This window comes from Eucalyptus grandis, chromosome 1, assembly GCF_016545825.1.
Source record: "Eucalyptus grandis isolate ANBG69807.140 chromosome 1, ASM1654582v1, whole genome shotgun sequence".
NCBI classification, from domain to species: Eukaryota; Viridiplantae; Streptophyta; class Magnoliopsida; order Myrtales; family Myrtaceae; genus Eucalyptus; species Eucalyptus grandis.
In genome coordinates, this window is record NC_052612.1 from 40323104 (window position 1) to 40350182 (window position 27079).

General features: G+C 41.1%; 4 protein-coding genes and 1 pseudogene across 4 annotated transcripts; all 5 read right to left on the reverse strand.

Moving 5' to 3' along the window:
- Positions 1-1427: 1427 nt before the first annotated feature.
- On the reverse strand, positions 1428-2693 carry LOC120286727 (annotated as a pseudogene).
- Positions 2694-3322: 629 nt separating this feature from the next.
- LOC104457392 (wall-associated receptor kinase-like 22) lies at positions 3323-4000 on the reverse strand. The gene has a single exon (XM_010072343.3). The coding sequence runs from the start codon at positions 3998-4000 to the stop codon at positions 3323-3325; it is 678 nt and encodes a 225-aa protein (XP_010070645.3).
- Positions 4001-7173: 3173 nt separating this feature from the next.
- Positions 7174-8478, reverse strand: LOC120292156 (wall-associated receptor kinase-like 2). Its single transcript, XM_039310190.1, is given in 2 exon segments — positions 7174-7604; positions 7607-8478. Coding segments are annotated over 2 exon segments (594 nt in total). The 5' UTR covers positions 7911-8478; the 3' UTR covers positions 7174-7314.
- LOC104457401 (wall-associated receptor kinase-like 17) lies at positions 7925-9834 on the reverse strand (the record flags this gene model as incomplete). The annotated part of the gene is made up of 3 exons (XM_018876347.2): positions 8827-9834; positions 8490-8594; positions 7925-8097 (listed from the first exon to the last, which is right to left on the reverse strand). Coding segments are annotated over exons 1-3 (1170 nt in total), but the record flags the coding sequence as incomplete, so codon positions are not given.
- A 16368-nt stretch (positions 9835-26202) lies between these two features.
- LOC120286735 (wall-associated receptor kinase-like 22) lies at positions 26203-26616 on the reverse strand. Its single transcript, XM_039299193.1, has one exon. It carries the CDS (start codon positions 26614-26616, stop codon positions 26203-26205), a length of 414 nt encoding a protein of 137 aa, XP_039155127.1.
- Positions 26617-27079: the final 463 nt, after the last annotated feature.

The window sequence follows — 27079 nt, forward strand, 5'->3', positions numbered from 1 at the left end:
TTTGTGGTGTTAACCAAGACGCCATGGATGACCTAGTGACAGGTTATAGTGGAGAAGCTAGGAATTGAGTGCCATATCAGAGGGAAAAAGCAAAAGACAAATGAGGAAACAAAGGGAAAAGTGCCAAAAAAATCTTAAACATTTTGTCATTGTACCAATTTAATCCTAAACATTTTTTTGATGCTGATTTAGTCCTAAATATTTTTTACGTTATGTCAATTCAATCCTTTCCAGTCAATTTTGGCCGGATTTTTCCGACTAGACGCTGGCCGGTTGACGTGGCCTGATTGGCATTGACGTTGACAACTTTTAATAATAATTTAATTTAATTTAATTTAATTTAATTTATTTATTTTCTTTTTCTTTTTCTTCTCCTCTTCTTCCTCCAACCGGTCGTTGGACCTCGGCGACGGCCGGTGAGGTTAAGGTTGACCTCGCCGGCCACCTTGCCAATGGCCGTGAGGGTGGCCTCGCGCGGGGCGATAAGGGCGAGCCCCGCCAGCTCGATGCGAGGAGGCCAGCTCAATTCGATCAGCTCCCGAAGCCGATTCCCGATGGAGTCGACAGTTCTAACCCTAGTTAGATCCACGCGACGCTGCGGGCTGAGTCGATGCTCCCGGAGGATCTCCGACACCTGATGACTCCACCCTCGGAGAGCGCCAGTTCCTTCACAGTGCTCCTCGGGCTTGCCTTGACCCGAGCTATCGAGCTCCTCCACTCGCCTCGCGGCGGCAGGGGTAGCTTCGCTTTTGTCGCAGATTTTGACCTTGAGGCGACGTACCCCGCCTTCTTTGGAGAGAAGAACGACTCCGGAGACAAGTTCGCAGAAGGTGAAGAGCGAGCTGTTGACGAGTCCGACTCGAACTCCAACTCATCATCAAATCCGGCGAGGACGAGCCTTGCCGCCCAAGCCTTGAGGGCGGCCTTGCATCGAGCGGGCGAGGCTCGCCCTCGCTAGCCATGGGCGAGGCCGCCCTCTGGCGAGGTGGCTGGTGAGGTCAACCTAGACCTCACTGGCCGTCGCCTCTGGCCGGTCGCCGAGATTCGGCGATCAGCTAGAGGAAGAAGAGGAGAAAAAGAAAAATATTATTAAAAGTTATCCACGTATCAGCCACGTCAGCCGACGGCGTTAAGTTAGCAAAATCCAGCCAAAATTGGTCGGAAAAGACTGAATTGGCACAATGTAAATATGTTTAGGACTAAATTGACATGAAAAAAGGTTTAGGATTAAATCGGCATAAAGACAAAAGATTTAGGACTTTTTTGACACTTTTCCCAAAAACATATGTCCCGGAAGATGGCAAATACTAGAAATCAATTCTTCTGATCAAGTACAAGATGGCCCTCACTTTTCAGCACCTAAGTTTCACCTCATTAGCCATGGATAGGACGTCCGACAAAAAGAAGATTCCGAATCAATGGAATACATCTGAATCTGTAATTTCGACCAATAATAGAACTTTATTTCTTCCTAAAACTAACAATAACAAACTCAACGCTGGGAAAAGGGCAACCTAGGCATGCAGCCCGCATGTGCATTTGTGCGATGATTCCTCATCAAGATTCAATATCTAGAAGTGGATGAACATCCGGAAATGATATTAGATCCACATCTAGATCTGACCTCATGGATGTCCAAACATCATCCCAGCTGGTTTTGTTGCTTGAAATGTCCACGTCGCCGCAATTTTGTACATCAGGGGAAGGATTTCGCGACATTCTTATCCTTTCCAGCTCCATGGCTACTTCCTTCATTGAAGGTCGTCTCTTCCCCTTGAGGTCTAAGCATCTCTTTGCAACGAAAGCAACTGCCATGATCCCTTCTTCCTTGCCTTGCTTCGAGACGTCAGAATCAACAATATCAACTAAATGGTTCTCCTCCATGGAAAGTATAAAGTATGTTGCCAAACCTCTGTACTCTTCAGGCCTAACCATGGAGATTGGCATTTGACCGGTGAAGAGCTCCGCAAGGACGACATCAAAACTGTAAACATCACTTTTATCAGTAAATTGACATGATTGGAAGTATTCTGGATCAAGGTACCCGAAGGTTCCTTGCACTTGTGTCGTCACATGGGTTTGGTCGATAGCAACAAATTTGGAAATCCCAATGTCCGCTATATTTGCCCTGTACTTCTCATCCAACATTATATTGGTCGACTTGATGTCTCAACAGTAAATTGGTATTGATGCAGAAGAATGCAAGTAAGAAAGAGCCCCAGCAACTTCAGCAGCAATTCTTAAGCGCATCTCCCAGGAGAGCACGAGCTCCTTTTCTGGGTCATGGATTGTGAAAAAGTGTCTTGTTGGGGATAAATTCATAGACAAGCATAGGTAGTTGCATCTCCAGACAATACCCCAATAGCTTGACCACATTTCGATGATTAATCTATGATAGGATGACTAGTTCATTAATGAACTACTCCACTTTCCCACATTGGTGACTATTCCACAAGATTTCTTGAATGCAACAATTCTTCCATCCTCTAGCATTCCATTGTAAACAGTTCCTTGACCACCTTGTCCAAGTATCCTCGCTTTACTAAAATTGTTGATGGCCTTCTTTAATTCCTTAGAGTCGAGCAGTTTTCCTTCCCCTACATGATTGCCTTCACTGGAAGAAAGTTGCTGTTTGAGCAACCATTTCGGTTGAAGAATTTTTCCTTTTACTTTCGCCTCTTCCTCCTCTTCATTACTCTGCATGACCTCCATAGAAGAAGAAGCAAAGCTATTGCAGCAAGGCCAACGCCTATGCCTTATTTGTAGCAAAAAAACCGTTAGTCAGTCAAAATCCTCAGCTGCCCCAAATGTAGTGTGCATTCTGAGATTAAAAAGTCTTCTACATTTCATTATTGTCAAAATTTTCAAAATTCACGAAATCTATATTTATTTATTTATTTATTTATTACTCAGCTATTTCATCATTTTGAGTAATGCACAAAATCACGAATAATTCCATGTCCATCTCAATTTAGTTTAAACTTGGAAAACTTTTCCTATTATTTTTACATTTTTAGAAAGAGCCTATGTTTTCCTTGTTCTCCTGTTGTCCATTGAAGCGTGCCAGAATTTTGTTCTATTTACGTGACAAATTGCAATGCCCTATTAAAGGACTACATGGAACATTAATAGGTAGGGAAAATTGTTCAAAAAATCCAAAATCTATTGCACATTTACCAATTCAGTCCTAAACATTTTCACTTCTTACCAATTGAGTCAATTTAGTCAATTTTGGAAGGAAATTATTGATGTGGACAGCCGGCACCGACCTGATAATCTAGGCGTGCAGCCCAGCCCACGTGCACATTGGTGGGATGATTCCTCACCAAGATTCAATATCTAGAAGTGGATGAACATCCGGAAAAGATATCAGATCCACATCTAGATCTGACCTCATGGATGTCCAAGCATCATCCCAGCCGATGCTGTTGCTTGAAAAGTCTATGTCGCTGTGGTTTTGTACACCACAGGAAGGATTTCGCAACATTCTTATCCTCTCCAGCTCCATAGCTGCTTCCTTCATTGATGGTCGTCTCTTCCCCTTGAGGTCTAACCATCTCTTTGCAAGGAAAACAACTGCCATGATTTCTTCTTCCTTACCTTCAAGAATATCAACTAAATGGTACTCCTCCATGGAAAGTATATAGTATGTTGCCAAACCTCTGTACTCTTCAGGCCTAACCATGGAGATTGGCTTTTGACTGGTCAAGAGCTCCGTAAGGACGACACTAGAACTGTAAACATCACTTTTGTCGGTAAACTGACATGATCGGAAGTTTTTTGGATCAAGGTACCCGAAGGTTCCTTGCACTTGCGTCGTCGCGTGGGTTTGGTCTATGGCAACAAATTTGGAAATCCCAAAGTCCGCTATCTTTGCCTTGTACTTCTCGTCCAACATTATACTGGTCGACTTGATGTCTTGATTGTAAATCGGTATTGATGCAGAAGAATGCATATAAGAAAGAGCCCCGGCAACTTCAGCAGCAATTCTCAAGCGCATCTCCCATGAAAGCATGAGCTCTTTCTTTGGGTCATGGAGATAGTGACTAAGTGTCTTGTTGGGGATAAATTCATGGACAAGTAAGGGGTAGTTGCCTCTTGAGACAATACCCCAATAACTTGACCACATTTCAATATTAACCTGCCACAGGATGATCTGTTCATTAATGAACTACTCCACTTTCCGCACATTTGGCGACTGTTCTGCTAGATTTCTTGACGGCAATAATTTAGCCATGATCTACACATTCGTAGGATCCTGGCCGATTCTCACACATCCAAGGGCAATTGTTCAGTGCTGGATCTTTGCATACGTCGACATCTGCACGGAAGACAATGAAAATTCTGGTCACTCATCAACATGCCTTAACAGGACAACATTTTTGCTAACAAAAATTTAGGCCAATAGAAGACCACATATTTTTAAAGGTAGCTTAGCGGAATGTCGATTCTCTGGCTGGTTAAAACTTTGCAAATACGCTATCCTCCATGCCGTCTTAAGAGTTAACTGAAGACCAACTCTTGAAAACCATGCATCGGTTGGGGCAAAAGCCGACAGGAACACCATCGACATGATTCACAAAATTGTTGTTTGGTCTGCAGAAGATACATCAAGATACATCAAGATACATCTACTAGTAGTGGCCCCTTGCACCGCAACTTCTATGCAGCAACCTTCATTGATCGTTTCAACCGGACCATTGAAAAAGACAAAGCTAATCGCTTACAAACCAAGAAATTTTATCGAGTGAACAATGGAATTTGCGTGTCAGGGATGGAGTCAAGTCAATTCTAAGATCAACTCTCTTCAACAGAAAATTCTCTTCTATTTCGCTGGGTTGGAACACTAAACTCTTCCAATTCCAAGCGAAATCAAAATCTCGTGATGAAGTCTTCAAACTTGATAACGGGTAATCTTCACCAGACAACAGCCTAGGGAGCAGAAGATCAGTTGCAAGCGATCGGAGACAATGTAGATTCAATGACGCACGACGTATCAACAATCAAAGTTGCTTTACCCTGACAATCTGCAAGGTACGCATTCCCGACGTAACCTGGCCTGCAACAACACCTGTGTAATCTCGGCATCGATTCGCCATAATACTCGCAACCGTACGAATCACTTCCGCTCAATCCGATCTCACTCACCATCTCTTTCGAATCCCCCACTCCAGCACTCCAGGCACGAACTCCATCTCTCTCGGCACCCTCAGATCCTTCGAGTCGTTAAACGCTAACCATTCCTTATCCGCCAGGAAAGCGAGCCTGCACTTCTCTCCGACGGCGACAGGGTCGGCGACGCTGATCCGCTTGAACTTCACACCCAACGCCCGGAGCCCCGACGGGATCGAGGTCCTGCAGTAGCCGACGCCGGAGCAGTCGCTGAAGTTCCCGAGGCCGCCTCCGTCGCAGCGCGAGGCGGCCTCCGCCGTCACGGCGAGGTTGTTGCATCCGACAGCGAGCGAAGAAGTTGACGGGCTGGAGCGCAAGCCTCACGTTAGGAGAAGAAAGCCTGGTGCCATCCCATTGGTGGCGGACGACCGGGAGGTGGGTTTTGACCGCGCAGTCGTGGAAGCCGGAGGTGGTCTCCATGGCGGCGGTGGGGTTGACGGAGTAGTGAGCCGGGATGGAAACGTTGAGGACCTGCAAGCGGAGGCTCCGGAGGACCAGGACGGCGGCGCTCCGGCCGCGGACGATCGCGTACCCCGTGTCGAGGGAGCATCGGCCAGGATGGGCCGGGCCGGGCCCAGCCCAAAGGGGAAGGGTAGGGACGTGTTCCCCGCTTGGGTCATACCCGGGCTTTTGCGGTTCGAAATGTGGGCGAGAGAAACAAACAAACGATGTTGGCGGGAGTTCATCGATGGGGTATGTTTATTTTGTGTTCCCATGGAGACAACGGTTGGTGTCAATGGTTGTGTTTACATATGAATTTTTGGAGGTTGATCAGACAGTTCAAACGATAAGGATTTGGCACTGTTAACAAGTACGTCACGAATAATTCATCAAAAATCTTCTAATCTTGGCGTATGTGCCCTTGAAATCAATTAATTCGATTTGATTTATGAGAGTTGATTTTATATGTCATCTCATAAAAAATAAAAACGACATGTCTAGAAAGCTCAAGCCAAAGAAAGTCCCCTTGTGAATGGGGACATTGATTGACCGAGACCCAATTGAGGTATCATTTATTGACATCTTTTGAGGACTAGCACGTCGATAGTTTAACGTTGGAGACTTGGAGAATTATTGTCATTAGCCATAGTCAAGCCAGTTAAGAAAAGGGTGCCCAGAAAAGAAGTTCCGAGCACTTGCATTCGTATACGACAACATAGAAAGAGAATATTTCTAAAACAACTTATTAGGAGTATTCTGGTAAGGGGGCTATTTTCTTGATATAATAGTAAAGCCCAGTGAAGTGTTAAAGCAAACTAATAAGAAATCAAGAGGAGATAATACGGTCAGAACATTATCCAAAATGTCTTAAATTTATTTTATTTTTATTAATTTAGTTCTGAATATTTTCATATTTTACTAATTGAGTCCATTTAGCCGTTCTCACGGCCTTGCCACATAAAATGGTTGACGTCCACGTTAGTGATTTATAATCAAAATTAGCTGGATAAACTCAATTGGTAAAACGTGAAAATGTTTAAGACTTGATTCGCAAAATTAATATAAAGTGCAATAAATTTAGGATTTTGTAGACAATTTTCACAATCTATCACTCATACGAGACATACAAAGAGTAAATCAAAAGGGTTCATGAATCTAGTATATTGTTTCTGGGCACTTCTTAGCATATTAACATTGTTTTGCAACTCAAGTGCAAAAGCAAATAAAGAGATTGCAATACCTCATATTACTGAAATTTGGACAAAGACAACCGAATGCATTTTCATCTCGGTGATAAGAGTGATTGATCCTCCTCCATTGAAGTCAGCTCCACTTCTGCTCCCGATCGCATCAACATGGGAATTGCACCCGAAGCATGGATAGATCCAGTTCTAATGTGATCGATCTCTTCTTCATTTTGCCGAAAGTCCGTGGGATTCCGTTGTGATTGTACTTGCTCCAATTCCATCGCCACTTCCTTCATTGTAGGCCTGTACCTTCCATTAGGGTTTAAGCATCTTTTTGCCAAATTAGACACCACAATAATTTCTTCTTGTTCGCCATGGTCTAATACCTCCTTATCAAGAACATCAAACAAGCGGTTCTCCTCCATCGAAATGACAAAGTACGAGGCTAAATTTCTGTCCTCTTCTGCCCTCAATTGAGAAATTGGCTTTTCTCCGGTTAGTAGCTCAGCAAGGACTACCCCAAACTATAGACATCACTTTTGTCTGTAAATTGACTTGTTTGGTAGTACTCGGGGTCCAAGTATCCAAAGGTTCCTCGCACCATTGTGGTCAAGTGTGTTTGGTCGATTGGAAGGGATTTGGAAGCTCCAAAATCTGCCACTTTGGCTTGATATTTTTCATCCAAAAGTATATTTGACGACTTAATGTCTCGATGATGAATCGGTATGGCAGCAGCAAAGTGCAAATATGAAAGTGCCCCAGCAACTTCGTTGGCAATTCTTAATCGTATTTCCCACAGAAGGGAAATTCCTCATCTGGATCATGGAGATAGTGATAGAGAGTTCCATTGGGAATGAATTCATATACTAGAAGAGGGACTTCACTCTCTAAACAGAAACCTAGTATCTTGACCACATTTCTGTGATTGATTTGAGAGAGAATAACCACCTCATTGACAAATTGTTGGACTTGCCCTACATCAACAGATTTTGATTTCTTGACTGCAATGATCATTCCATCTAATAACATTCCCTTATAAACAGTTCCTTGACCACCCCGACCTAGTATTCGGTTCTCATTAAAATGGTCTGTAGCCGTGTCTATCTCCATTGAGGTGAATAACTTGCCTTTGTCCACATGACTGTCTTCAATAGAAGATAGGTGTTGTTGCAATAGAAGTCCGCCGTTACGTTTGAAAATTGTCGTTTGAGCTTTGCCACTCGCCTTCTTACGATGTATTTGTATAACCCCCAAGAAAGCAAAGGTAATGCTATAGCTCCGATACCCGTGCTCACCCCTGTTTCAAAAAAGTCAACGGGAATTGTGCTAATAAATAATGTTGTGAAAGTTTTTATTCTCTTTGCTTCTCGGTAACCAATTTCACCTTATCGTCAACAAATTAGCTTCCACTAATTTGAACAAGTGCCTCCTTGCTTTGAAGAGAGAAAGACAAAAAGGAGGATTCGCTCAACAAAATAATTCGAAAAATACTTTGCATCATCGATGGGTGAGAAAACTAAAATAAAATCAAATTGTTGAATGCATTGATTAGGAAAACACGATTAAGTAAAAGAATTGTTCAAAGCACGGATTATGAATGTATAATTAAATGGTAATTTTTTTCAGGATCCATGCATATGAAATTGGTGTTTATATAGACAAAAAAAAAAGGAGCAGGCAGTGATGTACCTATAATGGTGATGATCTTATAGTCTATGCAGGTGTATGACCCCGGTCGATTCACACACTTCCCTCGGCAATTGATGTACGGATCTTCTTTGCACTCATCGACATCTAATCAAATATTAAATGATTCATGGGATCAAAGATTGAAGCAAAAAGGACAAGCAGTTAAATATATATAGCAGACTGAACATTTAGCATCCATCATCCGATTTGAACAATATAATTATTCAAATTATGGTCACGGGTTTTTTGTAGGTTAAGAGCTTGCATGTCAACCAACCTGGCTTTGGATAAAGATGAAGGCTAAGATTTAAAATAAAAGTGGACGTTCTAATCTCACCTTGGCATCCATCAGGAAGATAATAATTCCCTTTGTAGCCTTCATTGCAAGAACAATATACTGTCATAGGCGACAAGTCCCAAAAGCAGCCGCCGGAGTTTCCTGTGTGGTTTCTATTACTCAGCAGCTCAAAATCATCGGAGTTGATCCCCCATTCGAGCACCACCGGAACGGCCGAGGGTAGTAAACTGTAGAAATCTGTGTTAAACCACCATGCTTCCTCGACTAAGAAGGCGTAACTGCATCCTGCACCCCTTGTCGCTATGGCTCTGCCATAGGGAGTCTGGAATTCTACACTGTAGCTGGTGATTTGATTGGGGATTGAAGTAAAGCAGCAAGTGGTACCATTAAAGCACCGTGATGATTCGGATTTGCTGGAACAATTGCATCCTACGACCGCCTCGGCGCTGACCATTAAGGCTAGGCTGTCACAACCTTTGGCAACAAAATAATTTCGATGCCGGGAGTAAAAGAAAGTGCCGTTGTTGTGCACTAAGTCCACCGGGGGGTCGTTTTGCTGATTGGCCGTACAATTAGGATGGGAGTAAAATATCGGCTGGCTGACCTTAATGAGGCCTGGGGACAGTGGGGAGTATGAACTATGTGGTAGCGAGATGTCTAGCACCACCGCGCTCAGGTTCTTAAGCACTGGAGTATAGATGCCGCGGGTTTGCTGGCAATCGATCTCGTACTGGGGAGCTAAGAAGCAATTGGGTCCGATTCCAAAAGGAAACGGAATGTGAGTCAGATTGCCACATGTGTCCGGACAGCCCGGCAAGGCCAGACTTTGAGGAGATGATTCTGCTGCAGCAGCAAAAGCAAGCACAAGAATAACGAAAGGCATCTTGGATGCCGGTTTCAGCATCGTTAGGATCATTCTCTCCCGATTCATCCTTGACGGTCTGCTCCTACCGTTTGCTTTTGATTTCCGATTGATGCATCTCAGTCTGGGGTCTCTCTATTACCAATCGACTTGACTCTGCCGTTTGATTTTTTGCTATTAGTCTCTCTCTCTCTCTCTCTCTCTCTCTCTCTCTCTCTCTCTGATTGATGTCTCTCTCAGTTTAGGGTCTCCCTATTCCCGATGATTTTTTCTCCTTAGTGCCTCTCTCTCTCTCTCTCTCTCTGAGATTGATGCCTCTCAATCCGGGTTCCCCTATTACTGATTGACTTGACTCTGCCATTTGATTTTTCCCCCTTAATGCAACCATCGGTGGAGTTTGTATCCATTTCTCTTTATGCATTTCTTCTTGGAAAAATTTCAAAAAGGGATTTCGAATATCCTCATTTTCTCAAATAAATATTTGAAGTAGATCATGTTTCAAATAAAGGCCTAAAATTGTCATAATTATTTCAAATAAAAGTTTGAAATGGCAATATTTATTTCAAATAAAAGTCTTATCTCGTCGGTCATCGACTAGCTTAATTTTCTGATCGATTAAGGGTATTTTCGTCTCTTTTCTTCTTTTCCAACATCAGTTAGTTGCTGCCAGCAAAGGTTGGTAAGGGCTCTGCGACCCTCGTTGGTAGCGAGTGAGGGCTTGGAGACCATCGTCGGAAGTGGGCGAGGGCTGTCGAACCCTTGCTAGCCGCAAGTAAGGGCTTGCAAGCCGACGCTTGCTAGATCTGGCAGGGTGGCCTCGCCTGCGGCCAACGAGGGTTGTTGAGCCCTCGCCAAACTCTATTAATGGCCAACAACTACAAGGGGCAGCCTCCCCTAGGGCGAGGGTCACCTCGCTTAGGTGAGGCCATCCCTCACCGGATCAGGAGAGGGCGACCCTCACCCAGTCCTCTATAGGCATCGCCGATGACTGGTTGGCCACCAAAGAAGAAGGAAGAAGAACTAGAAAAAAAGAAAGAAAAAAGGAAAAATGACGAAAATGTTTTTGACCGCTGGAAAGTCAAGCCTTTATTCAAAACCAATATAACCATTTCGGGCCCTTATTTGAAACAAGATCCACTTCAGGCTTTTATTTAGGAAAGTGATGGCACTTCAAGTTTTTAGTTGGAACAAGATCCACTTTAGGCCTTTGTTTAAGAAAATGATGGCACTTGAAGTCATTTTTCAGAATTTTCTCTCTTTTTCTTTTCTATACATTTTACTATAGAATTGAACTTTTCCTTCTTATATCATTCTTTTACTATTGATCATTACTCATTAGGAATTTTTCGCGTGCTTTGCCTAATTATTTTCAAATGTTAAATGTTATATTAATATTGGAATTTCAACATGGAGTATCAGCCATTGAACCAAAACCAAATTGATCTCATGATACATAAGGGCGCATATATATATTTTTTCCCCAAATTTTAAAGCCTTTCAACAAATCTTCTTAAAAAATAAAAATGATACATTTTTGCCTCAGAAAAATATTAGTGGATGTAATTAAAAGACGAAAAAATCAAATTTGACGGGCACTTTTGTCATTGTATCACATAACTGGGATTTGTAAAACTCTATATAATAGTTCTCAACATTTTTTCCCATAAAAAAGGCAATCAGAAAATATATCATGCAATTCATGTGATCACCTAAAAAATTATCGATATCTCTGTGAAAGTAAAACCATGAACACAAAGTTAATTACAGTGGGTAAAACTCGCAGGGAATTGAGGTCGCATGTGCAAAGCTTTATCCATTAGTTTGCTTTTCAACGGTCACATTAGCAAAAATCAAATCTTTCTAATATTTACACATATTTTGAAATTAACTGTTTAAAAAAGATTATTTATGCATATATATTTTATTGAGGATTATTATGCGATTTTGAAAGATTTTTAATAATGTAGGGATACCTATTATAACATATCTTGTATTTGACCTAGGAGATATTTCTTCAAATATTTACATTTGAAAATTGCACATGAACAAGCACGTAATAATAAAATACTAAGGGCATGTTCTTTTAAATTGAAATATCAAAGATAATTTCCATCACTTTTGTAGTTCATGATGATACTTCTAATTCCAATCAATTTATGGTTGGCAAGGATAAACTTCGAACTAAGAGTTGCAATGAGTTTTTTTAATGAACTTTTGAAGGGGTCTCAACATAGTTTATCTCTTCTACAAGTCTTGAAGAAATTCTCAAAATGAAGTATTCTTCACAAATATCCATCATCAACAAAAGATAAATATCTTTGGTCGATAATGACGATAGGAGCGACCGTTTGGTCGCTAGAAGTCACCACGAGCATGCCTTCGGAGGCGTTCTGACGACCGTTTTCCACGCTTTCGCGGGTCTTCTAACTACCAGTTCCCTCTTCTAGCGACCGTTCTTATTAATATCTTCTACGAATCGTCCATTCTACTCATTCCTCCCAACCAAATAATGGCGCCCCTGGAAAGTCGCTTTCCAGTTTACCAAAGTCGCGATCAGAAGATGAAGGACTGCGGTCTCTACTTCTCAAGATATATCTTTAAATAGTGAGAAAATAAACGGCGAGGTTTGTTAGCTTTGCTTCGTAATTTGTAGTGGTCGCTTTAATTTATTGCGATGCTCGACGACCAGCATGGTCTGGCAACGAGTGTTGCGAAGCTCGTGAAAATCAGTGCAGCGTCATGTAGTAGCTCGAGAGATTCGAGGCAAATGCACTTCATCAATATCAGTACCGAGATGCCCCCAAAAAGCGATTCCACTACGAAGATGCCGTCAAAAATTTGTTGCTGTCTGAAGAGTGAAAAGCTTTTGCTCTGTGGTTGATGCTTTGGCGTTTCTTTATGTCTCTGTCCTTCAGTTCAACCTTTCTGAGAACAGTTTTTCAGAGCTTTCTGCCAGTTGGAGGACCTGGTGAGTTATCTTTAACAAATATGGTCCACAAAGGCTCATATGTGTACAGCTTTTATTCTCTCTAATATCCCCACGAATTCAAGGTGCATAAAAGATATTAACTTAATTTTGAATACAAATCTAAACCGTGTCAAGTGGCCGAGACAAGGCGTCTGGTGGTTGTTTGTGGCGAAACTTCCATATCTAGCTGGCGTGAGGACAGCGACTCTAGTGGTAGTGTCGGACTCCGTAAACGAGCAGTGAAAAAGTCAAGACTTGAAGGGGTAGCAGCAAGAGGCCAATGCAGCTAGCTTGGGAAAGAGTAATTGAGTGACTACCAATACAGCCGGTGTTGTAGCATCAAGCGAACTAGATGTCTAGCTTGTGAAAATAGTTATTGAGTGACACGTCCTATGAGGCTGGCATTGAAAGAAAGCCACCTCCATGAAAAAGCCTCGACTGGGCAACACGGCCGATGTCGTTGGTGTCCGAATATGACCATTGTGGAATAAACTCAACTAGATACTTCCTCATATGAGACTTGCGCGTATTGAGTAAACACTATTGAGCGGCGCAGATGGATTTATTTGGGTGTACACCGAGGTGCACGAATGTGCTTTTGGTACAATTTGGTTGTCGGGAACAGTGGTTCTCATACCAAGAAAACTTATAGGCTTGATACATAATCCGAAGAACAAAATATGATGTTAGTCGGCTACAACACACTTCCATCGTTGTAATATGACAAACCCATGATTATTGAGTTTCTTAACAATTTTGCTTCAACGCAAAGAAATACTAGGATTACTTTTCTCCAAAATGTCTTCTTTTTTTCAGCATGTAAGTGAACTCAATTCAATTAGTTAATTTTGTGTAAGTGCAGATTGGTAACATAAGTTATCTTCATGATATCTAGCAGGACATTAACAAAATAAAAATAAAATAAAAATCATTCCAGTTTGACTAACAATTTTGTAATCATCCAGCTCTTTAAATATTGTCCCAAAGTCCTTGCCACACAAAATATGGTAGAAAAGTAATACATTGGCAACAAAGAGAATGTTATTTCCACATTGTTTTTCGAAAACGTTTCTGAAAAGTGTAAATAGCCGTCCTACATTAATGCTAAGCACCAATTATTTTGTGGATAATAAATGTGAACAATAGAGAAGGACCAGGGTGTAAATGTGCTCGTTGACGAAAACCCGCATAAACAGATAATCCTACATCCATTGGCTGATTCTTATCAAAAGGTGTCGGGTGAGATTGATTTTTCCACAAATTATCTTAGCAGCAAATATATATGTATGGGGGTATAAATTCAGTCTGTCTCGAAGCTTCTAAATAAATTTCTGTTTGCCTTCAAAATCCGAAAACGAAGAAGTATTTTATATGTTCAAAGTTATGGAACAGTATTATGTGATTATCCACATTGATGGTTGCATGGTTTTAAAGATGTCAGGAACAAAAAAAAAAATGAAAATCCGCGTATTTCATTGTAAAAAAATGAGGGTGGGTGACAAATGAGGTCACGCGCCTGTAAAAAAAAAATTCAGATTCTTGCTAAGCCTGTATAATTTAATCATTTGAGCAGCTTGTTTCCAGAAAATGATTTGTTTTCTCCTTCCCCATCTCGATTGTTGGGAATAACGGATCCCCGAAAATCAGATTCGACACTAAATCGAACCCCTAAATCAATGCGGAAGACGAAGCCCGGGAAAAACACGTATCACCGATCGTAAAGCACACCACGGAATTGAGCGTACCTTGTTAGCCACAGATTAGACACCAATGCCGAAGATCGAGGAAGAAATTCTGATCCGATGATGTCAATTCGCCTTGAAAAGGGAAACCGGCGTCGCCTTAAGCGTAATGTTCTTGTTGGAGGGAGAGAGGGAGAGGAACGTACGTTCATTGTTCCAACCATTGTCATCTCTCTCTCTCCTCCCTTTTATACCTTCCCCATCCACAGACCCTATTCCCATGGGCCGGGTCTTTTGGGCCCGGCATGGGCGGACGGCCTTAAGCCCATCACCAATTAAAACCATCATCTCCCACTCGCACATGGTGGGCCGAACAGAGGATTCTCTTTACCTCTCTTCAACATTCATACCGGTGAATAATCCGTGCGACCAGCATACTTTGAGAGCTCGTTACTATACATCTGTTAGGAATATATAACAGCTTATAATGGGCGTCACACTCCGAGTAGATTTAGTATGCAGTACCCTAGATCGATTGATCACATTTATATATCTCTTAATCTTTTTTAAACAATGATATATATATATATATATATATATATATATATATATATATATATATTGTATTCATAATTATGATTATCCCAAAGACAGTCATAATTGGTTAACCGGTGAATACAAAACTACAATGTGATTCTCCAAAATCGATCTTCCTCTTTCCTTCAAACTCTCAATTTCAGTTCAGCTTGCTTTTCTAGAAATGCCCCATTAGATCGAATCAACTCATGACCATTGGCAACACCTAAGATAGCAAACACTAAATAGAAATCTTGAGAATAAGTAAGAGTCATGAGGGGACAAAAAAAATTGAGGAACTCTTTTCCTCAAGAGTCTCTCACACATCATAAAAAGTTGAGATCAAACTTTTTGCCACTCTTATTGGTCGTCTCATGCATACGTAGTATGAAATACGTATTACGGTATTAACTCCTTTCCCATGGAGCGTATGTCTACACTTTCAATACCGTACATATGATAGTTCAGACATACCCAATGTCTAACTTGAGTTCACGTATCTACTCAATCATAAAATTCATCGAACTCACATCGGCATCATAAACAGATAAAGTAAAATATGTGGTTATTTTACTTTCGGACATAGTAAGTATTATGTCCTCATCTTAACACCCATTAAGGCGACATACGTATTTTAAGCTTGAGCTCTCGATTATCACCTAGATAATAAGCTTAAAAACAGTCTCATCTCTATTTATCACACAGTAAATAGATGCGATTACCCGTGTGAGTGGGCTAATCTTATATCTGTCCGACATACTTTCTCAACTTAAAATAATACACTAAGCATTAAGATGCATAAAGATCAAACAAAGATTCATAGGCATTAATGATGAAAAACACAAATTCATCAAATGTGAACACTTTAGGGAAATTATAATCTAGTACATCATCCTCTACGCAATCCTAGATATTTCATATGGCCACAAAACACATCTCTAGGTATTGGCTTTTTCATAGGATCTGCTACCATTCTATGCGTAGTATGTACTCTAAGTTCACATCTTTTCGTGCAATCATATCTTTGACGAAAGTATACTTGGTATCTATATGTTTGGTCTTGACATGATATTTTGGATCTTTAGTGTACGCTTTTGCTGCTTGGTTATTACAGTTAACTAACAATGAATCTGCAGCACTTCAAATAACACCTAAATGATCCAATAATCTCTTAAGCCAAACATCTTCTTTTATTGCTGCTGATAATGCCACAAACTCAGTTTCCATCGTGGACAAGGCTATACACTTTTGTTTCTTACTGCTCCAACATATGGTGCCATTATTCGGTAAGAAAACAAATCCAGAGGTAGATTTTCTTTCATTTAAATCTCCTCCCCAATCAACATCAGAATAGCCTTAGAGTCGTAGATCCTTTCCTTAATAACTCAACGTATGATCATCAGTTCCTTTTAGATACCTTAGTATTCTCTTAATGGCTTTCAAACGTGCTTGACCTGGGTTGGATTGGTATCTACTCACCATTCCAACTGCATAACATATGTCAAGTCTTGTACACATCATAGCGTACATCAAGCTCCCAACAGCACTAGCATAAGGAACATGTTTCATTTCTTCATTCTCTTGTGGAGTCATTGGACACAGTCTATGGCTCAATCCTTCACCTTTTGCAATAGGAGTGTCAATGGGTTTACAATCCCATATCCTTCAATTCAAAATTGGAAGACAACCAACTCTTGACATTATTAACAAACTCAATATTACTTCCGGCAATTAGTATATCATAAACATATAATGATATGATCAAAAATTGATCATTGGATCTTTTGATATATATATACAATGATCCTTTTCTATCATTGTAAAGTCATATGCCATTATGGCATTATGAAAACATATATACCATTGTCTTGACGACTGCTTAAGGCCATATATCGACCCCTAAAGTCGACATACCTTTTCTTCTTGGCCTTTCACTATGAAACCAGCAGGTTGTTCCATATATATTTCTTCCTCTAATTCTCCATTGAGGAAAGCAGTCTTTACATCCATTTGATGTAACTCAAGATCCATACTAAACACTATTGCCAGAATTATGCGAATCAAGGTAAATCTCACTACAGGAGAAAATGTATCTTCATAATCAATATTTTCCTGTTGATTATACCCATTCGCCACAAGGCGAGCCTTATGCCTTCCTATTGAGCCATCAACCTTTCGCTTTATTTTGAGAACCCACTTGTTCCCAATAGCTTTGTGTCCTTTTGGAAGATCAACCAGTTCCCAGACTTGGTTTGACTTCATTGACTCCATCTCCTCTTTCATTGCATTAATCCATTTTTCCTTACTGAGGCAATTCAGAGCCTCATTAATATTTCTTGGCTCATCCTCATCTTGTGGAGCAACCATAAAAGTTTCATCTTCAATGTCGAAACGTCGACGGGGAATACTTTGGCAACTTGTTCGCTATATGGGAGAATGTACACTTAGCACATCATTCCCCATTATGCTCCCACTCGGATTAGATAATGACGATATCATCTCATCATGTGGTTGTAATTGAGAATGAGTTGAATTCAATTCATCACTTCTCATATTACTCCCACTTGGACGAACTCCACTAATATCATTATCTTGATCCAAGGTTTCAAATAGGGGTAATCTTCCCCTATTTCGTCATTCTTAGGAAATTCATCCACTAAGAATGTGACATCCCGCGATTCAAATTCAGTTATACTCCCACTTTCCTGCTCACCTACGAACACATACCCTTTCGAGTGTTCGGAGCATCTCATTAAAATACTCTTATTTCCTTTAGGACCCAATTTCCCAAACTTGTGAGAGGACTCATGAGTATAGACAGTACAATCCCATGGCTTAAGAAAACTTAAGTCCGATTTTCTACTTGTCCATAACTCATATGGAGTGGAACTAACTGATTAGGAAGGCACCCAGTTAAGTATATAGGCAGCAGTTAACAACGCATCACTCCAAAAAGTGATATGTAAGTTAGCATGCGCCATCATGGACCTAACCATTTCCAGTAGAGTTCTGTTTTTTTTCTCTACAACACCATTTTGTTGAGGAGTATATGGAATAGACAACTGTATTTCTATTCCTTTTCATCACATTATTTTCTGAACTCATCAAATAAATATTCTCGACCTCGATCGGATCTCAATGCTTTTATTTTCTTGTCTAATTGATTTTCTACCAAGTTCATAAACCTTTTGAAACAACATAATGCTTCAGATTTATGAGAAATCAAATAGACATATCCGAATCGAGTATAATCATCTATAAAAGTGATGAAGTAAACAGCCACATGCCTTCATCTCACATTCATTGAACCACAGACGTCAGAATGGATTAAATGCAGAGGAAATTAAGCTCTTTTACATTTTCCAAATGGTTTCCTTATCGTTTTCCCTACTAGGCAATGCTAACATCTGGGCAAATCGACTTTTTCAATGTTGCCCAACAAGCCATTTTTGGCTAGTCTATTCATACGTTGTTGGCCAATATGACCAAGTCTAGCATGCCACATAATCACATCATTATCATATGAATTAGGAGACGTGAAATAAATGAATAAAAAATATTGACATCACCACAGTCAACATATAGTACAATGAAACCATCCAGAAAGTGACCACAACTATAGTAGTTTGTATCCAAATACAAATCTACACCTCTATTATGGAAGTTCATATAAAAAACAAGTTTAACCAACACCAAAACAGACGTTAAATTTCGACGAATCTCTAGAGCATATGGAACGTCATGTAGGAACAAGATGCGTCCACCACGCATGTTCAATTGGCAGGTGCCAATCCCTTTAACTTCATTTCTGGAGTTATATCCCACATAGATCCACTTAATTCCAGTCGGTATCGTCGAAATTCCACGAATGATTCTCTATCATTCGCTACATGGTCTGTCGCTCCTGAATCTACAGTCAACAAAGGATTGGATTAAGCTAATAATGCAGAACTTGACACAAAAGTAAAGTTCTCAAATGTACAAGAGGTGTTTACCTTTTTTAGCTCACAACAATCGCGAGCATAGTGACCTTTCTTGTCACAATTGTAACACCTCACCCTTGACATTTTCTTCACTTGAGGACGTTTTCCTCTCTTGTGTTGGTTAACTCTTGATCTCTTGTAATAAGGACTTGATCCTTTGCATTCCCACATATTGAACGAATCAATACGCTTGCGCTTAGAGCTCAAAGCCCTTTCTAAGCTAGAACCAGCATTGCAAATTTCTATTTTCAGCTCACATGCCGTTAAGCGGTCCTCTACCAGCTCAAGGTGGCGCACATCATCCTCAAGATCTTCCATAACATGGTCAAGAGCTTCTAGTGCTTCTTGCTTTTCCAGCACATATTGAATCTTCATATTCAATATTTCACAGTTGTTGCCGTTCACATCAGCAATTACGTTATTAGTTTCTGAATCCATCAATCTGAACACATCAGACATATATGCACGAATAATTAATGCCTATCATTTATGCATCAACTTTGCACAGACCCATCATATCAATGAATAATTTCAAGTAAGGTTTCAGAATCAGAAGGTCACTACGTTTCCAATCATCCTCCAAAAATCCTAACTTAAAACTATTATTAATATAATTGTCTTATGCAAAATAAATTCTGTGAAGTTACAAAAACTTCTATGAACTACCCACACTAACTACCCACAGCAATCAGCAATTAATAGAAAGCAACATATAATTGACATCCAATTAAAATAATAATGCTTTCAATTAATATAACAATCCATTACACTAAGTAATATATCCAAAAAGAAATATCAACATAGAAAGAGATATTCAACACTAAAAAACATCTCAAACTAATCTAAGAAATAAATAGGAAAGTCCCTTCTAATCTATCAGTCAAATTATCTGAGAAATTTTTGAAGGCACATTTGCCAACCATGGAAAAATTTTTGGAGAGCTCTCATGTCGCCACCAAGGCGCATTCACTCTGCGCCATGTGGCGCTCAATCTAAGGGTTGAAGTTTTGGCCAACTCAATCCTATAGTACTCTCTTACAAAAGCTTCCACTAACCCCCTGTAATCCGGGACCACGTTGACCTCCCATAGCCGATCTAACATTGCTTGCCATTCAGGTGGAAGAGTGTTCATCAAAGCCGGCACCTTCTCAAAGTCCGGCATAAGATAACCATTCCAGATAATTTTCTGTATCATCTGATTGACCTTGACCATGTGTGATACTAAATCACCATCAAGCCACCAATAATCAGCTAACTCTTTCATCGGCCTTTTCGTCTAGCTCTTCCTTCGTCCGTTCTCGGGATTGCGGTATCCGTGCATAACGCATCATAATTCCCGCAACAAATGCAAAACTAAAATGGATCACTTTTAATCCATAATAAACAAAATGGAAAATACATAATTTTCCATGATTCATGCAACAAATGCAGAATAAAAAATGGATTACCTCTAACCCACACAGACATAATTGAAAAAGAAACAAATTCCTTTTTTTTTATTTTATTTTTTTTTTTTCGGGTCAACGGTCAAAGTCAACGGTCAACGGTCAAGTCGTCGGGCCGGTCGGGCCGGTTCGCTCGAACCGCCCGCACGTGCCGCGCGCGTGCGCGGGCGACGTCTGCGTGACGTCGCCGGCACGTGCCACGCGCGTGCGCGGGCTGACGTCACGCGGCCGTTAGCCCGCACGTGCGCGCGTGCGGGCGTCCGTGGTTCGGGTCGGGTCGGGTCGCCGGCTGGTGACCGCCCGGCCAACCGGCGTCATTGCGACGTCATCAATGACGTCACCCCGGTGGTACCGACCGTTGGGTGACGTCAGCACGCGTCGGTCCGCTGACCGGCCGCCGGCGCCCACGTGCCAGTTCGTCACCGGCGCGTGTGGCACACGCGCTGGGCGAGCCAGCGCTTCCGGGCGCGTCGCGCCCACACACATCGCCTTCGGCCGCGTGTGTGGGCGCGTGCGGCATCGCCCGGCGGCGCACGACATGTCGACGGACTCACCTCGACGACCACTTTCACCCAGTGCCTTCAGAATTCGATTTTGACTTACGAAAACTCAGAAAAATGGCCGAACAGCGCTCGGGTGTCGGGATTTCGTCCCGATTCGTATGGCCGAAAATTTTCGCGAAAATCAATCAAAAAGCATCAAACAGGTCGGGAAAACGTGAACTAGGGCTCTGATACCAATGTTGGGAATAACGGATCCCCGAAAATCAGATTCGACACTAAATCGAACCCCTAAATCAATGCGGAAGACGAAGCCCGGGAAAAACACGTATCACCGATCGTAAAGCACACCACGGAATTAAGCGTACCTTGTTAGCCACATATTAGACACCAATGCCGAAGATCGAGGAAGAAATTCTGATCCGATGATGTCAATTCGCCTTGAAAAGGGAAACCGGCGTCGCCTTAAGCGTCTTGTTCTTGTTGGAGGGAGAGAGGGAGAGGAACGTACGTTCATTGTTCCAACCATTGTCATCTCTCTCTCTCCTCCCTTTTATACCTTCCCCCATCCACAGGCCCTATTACCGTGGGCCGGGCCTTTTGGGCCCAGCATGGGCGGACGGGCCTTAAGCCCATCACCAATTAAAACCATCATCGATGTTGTATGTCGGATGCTCTCTGTGACTATGTGATAGTTTACGTGAAGGTGGAGTAACCTCTGAGTATTAGATTCTGAAACCAGTTTATTGTGTCAGTGCATTCCAATCTGCCTCGTTTTCAATACTTCTTGTCTGCTCCTCAAAGCCAAGCTGCTGCTACAAACCTTTTTGTGGAGATCTCTTGGACATTTTAGCCTAGGCTTAGCATCAGTTAACAGTATGAGTCCTGAATCTCAAGGGCCTTTTCCATCTTGCATATGCAGATGCATCTGTGGAAGGACAGAAGTTCTAGAAGATGAATCATAGTTCTTACTAATTTCGGACTACGATTATCAATAATCTATGAGGAAGACAGTTATCATTACCTTTCTTCTCTCCAAGTATGCTGATCTCTATATTTGGACCTCAGTTTGGTTTTTTAGATCTTGTTCCTGAAGAGTTAACTCTAGGTCTGGTTCCCATCATTAAGGAGACTGTCTTTCAAGTTCTCCTGAGTCTCTCTCTAACGAGAGGCTTGCTTGCACATGGATGTACAAGGCTCCCGGTCTAAGTTCCCATTTTTGAGGATGGGGTTATAGTGGTCATTGACGCATACAACAGAATACATGTTACAGTAGAAGGACAGGATCGGATCAATATCTACTGTAACTGTGAAAAAATAAATCCTATCTTCTCTGTCCTATTTGAGATAGTTTTACTTATTTGGCAAGAGATAGAACTGATCTACACACACGCAAATGTACGCACTGCACTATGCTTGCGGGCATTCCTGCGTTCCTTTCTTGTTCGTCTGCTTGGCGAAGGTTGAAATCATGTACTCAATTGTAACATTAGGCTAGTGGGCCCCAAAAGAAGTAATAGCAAAAGAAGTTGCAAATGCCCCAAAAGAAGAAACTGAAAAAGAAACCGAAAAGTCATTAAAGCAAAAAGGAGAGGGGGGAGGGTTCGGCTAAACAGAAACTGAGAGTTTCCTCGACCAAAAAGATAAGAAAAAGAAGGAGAAGAAGAAGAAGAGAAAGGGGAAGAAAGGAAAGAAGTTTTGGCACGTGCACGCCTCGGATGCCTGGCCAAGCCGACTCGACTCCATAACCCGGTAAGAGATCAAGCCCCTCATTCATCCAATTGAAGTAATTTTTGAATTTGGAACTCAAATTCGGAATTTTTGGAAAATCGAGCGGCGAAGTCCGATTTTGGAGTCGTTGAGCCACGTATTTTTGTAGGAATGATAGTTTAGGGTGTTGTGGAGCCATGAGATTTTACGGATTGTGATTTGAGCTTATGGTTTGTTCGAAACAAAATTTCAAAGTTGCCCGTGTGCAGTGAATAGTACGCGTCCAGCAGCTTTGGGCCGTATTTTTGTCATTTTTCGGCTTGATTTTGGGATGGCCAATTTGGGATTCTTGTAATATGTGTCAAGGGCTCTCTATTGACTATAACTACGTTCAGATCGGGGTTCGGAAGAGAAAGTTAAGGCTCAATCAAGTTTTGCGCTTAAACTTCATGTTGCGAATGGCTTAAACAATCGCTTTGGTTATGCGACTTGTTAGCGCACAGAAGTCCTTTTGTTAGGGTTAAGGCGTAACTGAGTCATTTTGTAGTCGAGATAGAATTTTATTAGATTTTAACATTATTCTTCGGTTATTTGATAGGGCCTTGAGTTCGACGATACAAGTATCGTTTGTCGTTTGATCGTAAACGACAAGGTGAGTGGTACTATATCTTATTTGGTTTTATAAAATCATGTCTTGAAGTATGTATGTATATATATTGAATCAAGAAGAGCATTTTTATTGCATAAAAGCCAGATCGAGCAATTGCTATCCTTTGGTTGATTGTGAATCTTTGAAAAGCACATTATACAAGGTTTGTGGAGAAACATATATGAAATTGCTTTGTGACTGATTTATAAAAAGGTTTATGATGATTTGAGAAACGGATATGAAATGGATGATGGGCTATGTTGCAAAATATTATTTGTTTGGTTTAAGATATTGATTTTTGGATTGAATTTCTGGTATTGGAGAATGGTCATTTATGCTCAATATGATTGTGAACCCAGTGAGGGGTTTTTTGGGTATGCATACCAGGTTTAGGATATCCTTCTAGGCCTAGCCACCGGCTTTGTAGGTGGAGACCTTACCAAGGGGAGAATCTTGGTCGCCTTGTCACAAGGCGTTGTGTCGTGACCATGGTTAGTTATTGAGCAAAAGATTGATCAATGGATAGACCATTGATATGTGTTTTTGATGGAGATTATTCAATGGATTCGATCATTGATACTTGACTTTTGATGGCGATTCAAATGAGTTTTCCATATTAGTATAAATTTTTGATGATAAGAAATAACGTTTATATGATTCGATATGTATTTTATATATTGAATTGGTGTTATGAAATTTGGTATTGCTTTGTATACATGCATAGTGGTTGTTTGATCTGCTTAGAAGATATGTACTACTCATTGAGCTGTGGTTGCTCATCCCATTCCTCCTTTGATCTTTTCAGGTTCCTCAGCTAGTGGCGAATAGAGCGAGTGCGCCGTCGTGGGAAACTTTTGGGGAGTTCTATTTTGTTTTTGGTATGGTTTAAGGAAGTGGTGCAAAATGATCCTTACTAGTGGTTGGATCGTCTGAGTTTTAAACGTATATCTCTTTTCTCTTTTTGATGGATTATAGAAACTCTGATGTTGCAATCAATTTGAAGGTTTATCTGATATTTATAAATATAAGTTAATATCAGTTTGTTGGTTGTGTTTGAAGCTGCGTCCTTTGTAAAAAGGACGGCCGTGTCATCCCCATTCTTTGTAGTTTTTGGGGTGTGACATCAATTGCATAGACGCCTTCTCCTTTCCTGGATGAAAGGAATCCATTCTTTTTGTTGTTTCGGGAACTCCAAAGTCACGATTCATTCTTGTTCTAACAGTCGATTGGAAGTGCATATTGCTCTTTTCTTCTTACATGCAAATGGACCTAGTCCTAATACCCGATCAGAGAAAGAACAGATTCGGGATTACAACTGCCGCTTCTCCCGTCGACTTGGTTTGTGCTGCCAGCCACTTAAGTTTATACTTAAATGAGGGAAAATATTGCGAGATTTGAAATCTTTGTAAGATTGTTTATACTAATTTGGAGAGATTTATTAGTATGGAGTTCTTAATCTTTGCATTTGTTCATCTATAGAATATTGGGAGCAATCATGTTTTGTTAAGAGCTAGGAAGCATGGACACTCTCTAAGAGCTTAGTATCGGTGTTCGATGATTTAATAAAATAGTATCATCTAAGCATGGATGGACGATTGAAAGTGCATATTTCTCTTTTCTTCTTACATGCAAATGGACTTAATCTTGAAACCCGATCAGAGTAAGAATGTAAGATCGTTTATGATATTGACAAAATAATAAATCAAGGATATTTTGGGAAAAGAAAAAAAAAAGGTTGCGATCTCTTAAAAGTAGCAGGTCTTATTTACACGATGTAATTCAAAAAGTGAAGAGGACATATCCGAGAAACAAAATTAACGGAAAAAAGGAATTAAGCTGTTCTTGACCTGAGAGAACACAAATGAACTTCCTTCCAAGCTAACAGAAGCTTTGGTATTTCCCACACCGCTGCAGTTCGAGTATATGATCGGAGATTGGACGCGAACGATGCCTTATTTTTCGCGAATGATGTCTTGTTCTTTTTCATAAGTCGCCAGAGTGACCTGCAGGACGTCCAAGCCCACGCTTGCCAGGAACGGGCGCTCAAACTCGCCTTTGATCTGGAACCAACTGTAGAGATAACAGTTTTCTCCTATTCCAAATGGGAAAGGAATGGCAACGTTTCCACGGCACTGGGAGCAACGGGGCTTTGCTAGAGGCGCCATGGGTTGTGCTGGTGCGTTGTGCAGTAGGAATGTCAGCAAGAAAATGGGGTGGAATTGCCAAGGGACCACTCTTGCCAAAGGCACATACATGAGTTACTTCTACCGCACCATCATATAGAAGGGAGGGACTACATATAATACTTGTGCAGTTATGAGCTCGAAGATGGGATTTGGGCAGCAAACAACAGAGTTAGATTACAAGATTGGACTAGTCAAATGGTTGTTTAGCCTTCAGAGCTTGAGCCAGATGTCTTTTGCTGGACAGATAGAAGATTGACAAAAGAAATTAAATAAGTTGTGGCTAAGACACTCTGGAGTTTTCAACATCAGTCCGCCAATATATTAAGAACTTCTTGCTCCGCTGCAAGAGGAGGAGACTTGAATGGGTGAGTTCCATGGGGCAAGATACAAGATTACCGATATTTGAAGTACTTGATTCTTTTCTAACGAAAATTCAGATAACTTCTGAGTAGATGATGACTGACGTTATGTATATAGTATTCTCTGTTCTTAATGTTGACAAAAAGAAAAGGCTGAAGTCTTGGAAAAGTGAGGAGGAGAAGCCCGCGTGGAAAACAAAACACCATGGATGACCCAGTGACAGTGGCAATTGACCTAAACTTTACCTTAAGAAGCTAGGAATTGAGTGCCATATCAGAGGGAAAAGCAAAAGACAGATGAGAAAACAGATGTCCCCGAAAATGGCAAATACCAGGAATCTATTCTTCGGATCAAGTACAAGCTGGCCCTTACTTTTCAGCACGTAAATTTCACCTCATTAGACAAGGATAGGACATCCGAAGAAAAGAAGATTCCTAATCAATGGAATGCATGTGAATCTCTAATTTCAACCAATACTACAACTTTATTTCTTCCTAAAAACTAACAATAACGACCTTAACGCCAGGAAAAGGACAATCTAGGGCTGCAGCCCACCTGCGCATTGGTGGGATGATTCCTCGCCAAGATTCAATATCTAGAAGGGGATGAACATCCGGAAAAGATATCAGATCCACGTCTAGATCTGACCTCATGGATGTCCAAACATCATCCCAGTCAACGCTGTTGCTTGAAAAGTCTATGTCGCTGTGGTTTTGTACACCACAGGAAGGATTTTGCAACATTCTTATCCTCTGCAGCTCTATAGCTACTTCCTTCATTGATGGTCGTCTCTTCCCCTTGAGGTCTAAGCATCTCTTTGCAAGGAAAACAACTGCCATGATCTCTTCTTCCTTACCTTGCTTCGAGACGTCAGAATCAAGAATATCAACTAAATGGTTCTCCTCCATGGAAGTTTGCCAAACCTCTGTACTCTTCGGGCCTAACCATGGAGATTGGCTTTTGACCGGTCAAAAGCTCCACAAGGACGACACTAGAACTGTAAACATCACTTTTGTTGGTAAACTGACATGATCAGAAGTATTCTGGATCAAGGTACCCAAATGTTCCTCACACTTGCGTCATCGTGTGGGTTTGGTCTATGGCAACAAATTTGGAAATCCCAAAGTCCTCTATCTTTTCCCTGTACTTCTCGTCCAGCATTATATTTGTGGACTTGATGTCTTGATGGTAAATCGGTATTGATGCAGAAGAATGCAAGTAAGAGAGAGCCCCGGCAACTTCAGCAGCAATTCTAAAGCGTATCTCCCATGAAAACACAGCTCTTTCTTTGGGTCATGGAGATAGTGACTAAGTGTCTTGTTGAGGATAAATTCATGGACAAGTAAGGGGTAGTTGCATCTCAAGACAATA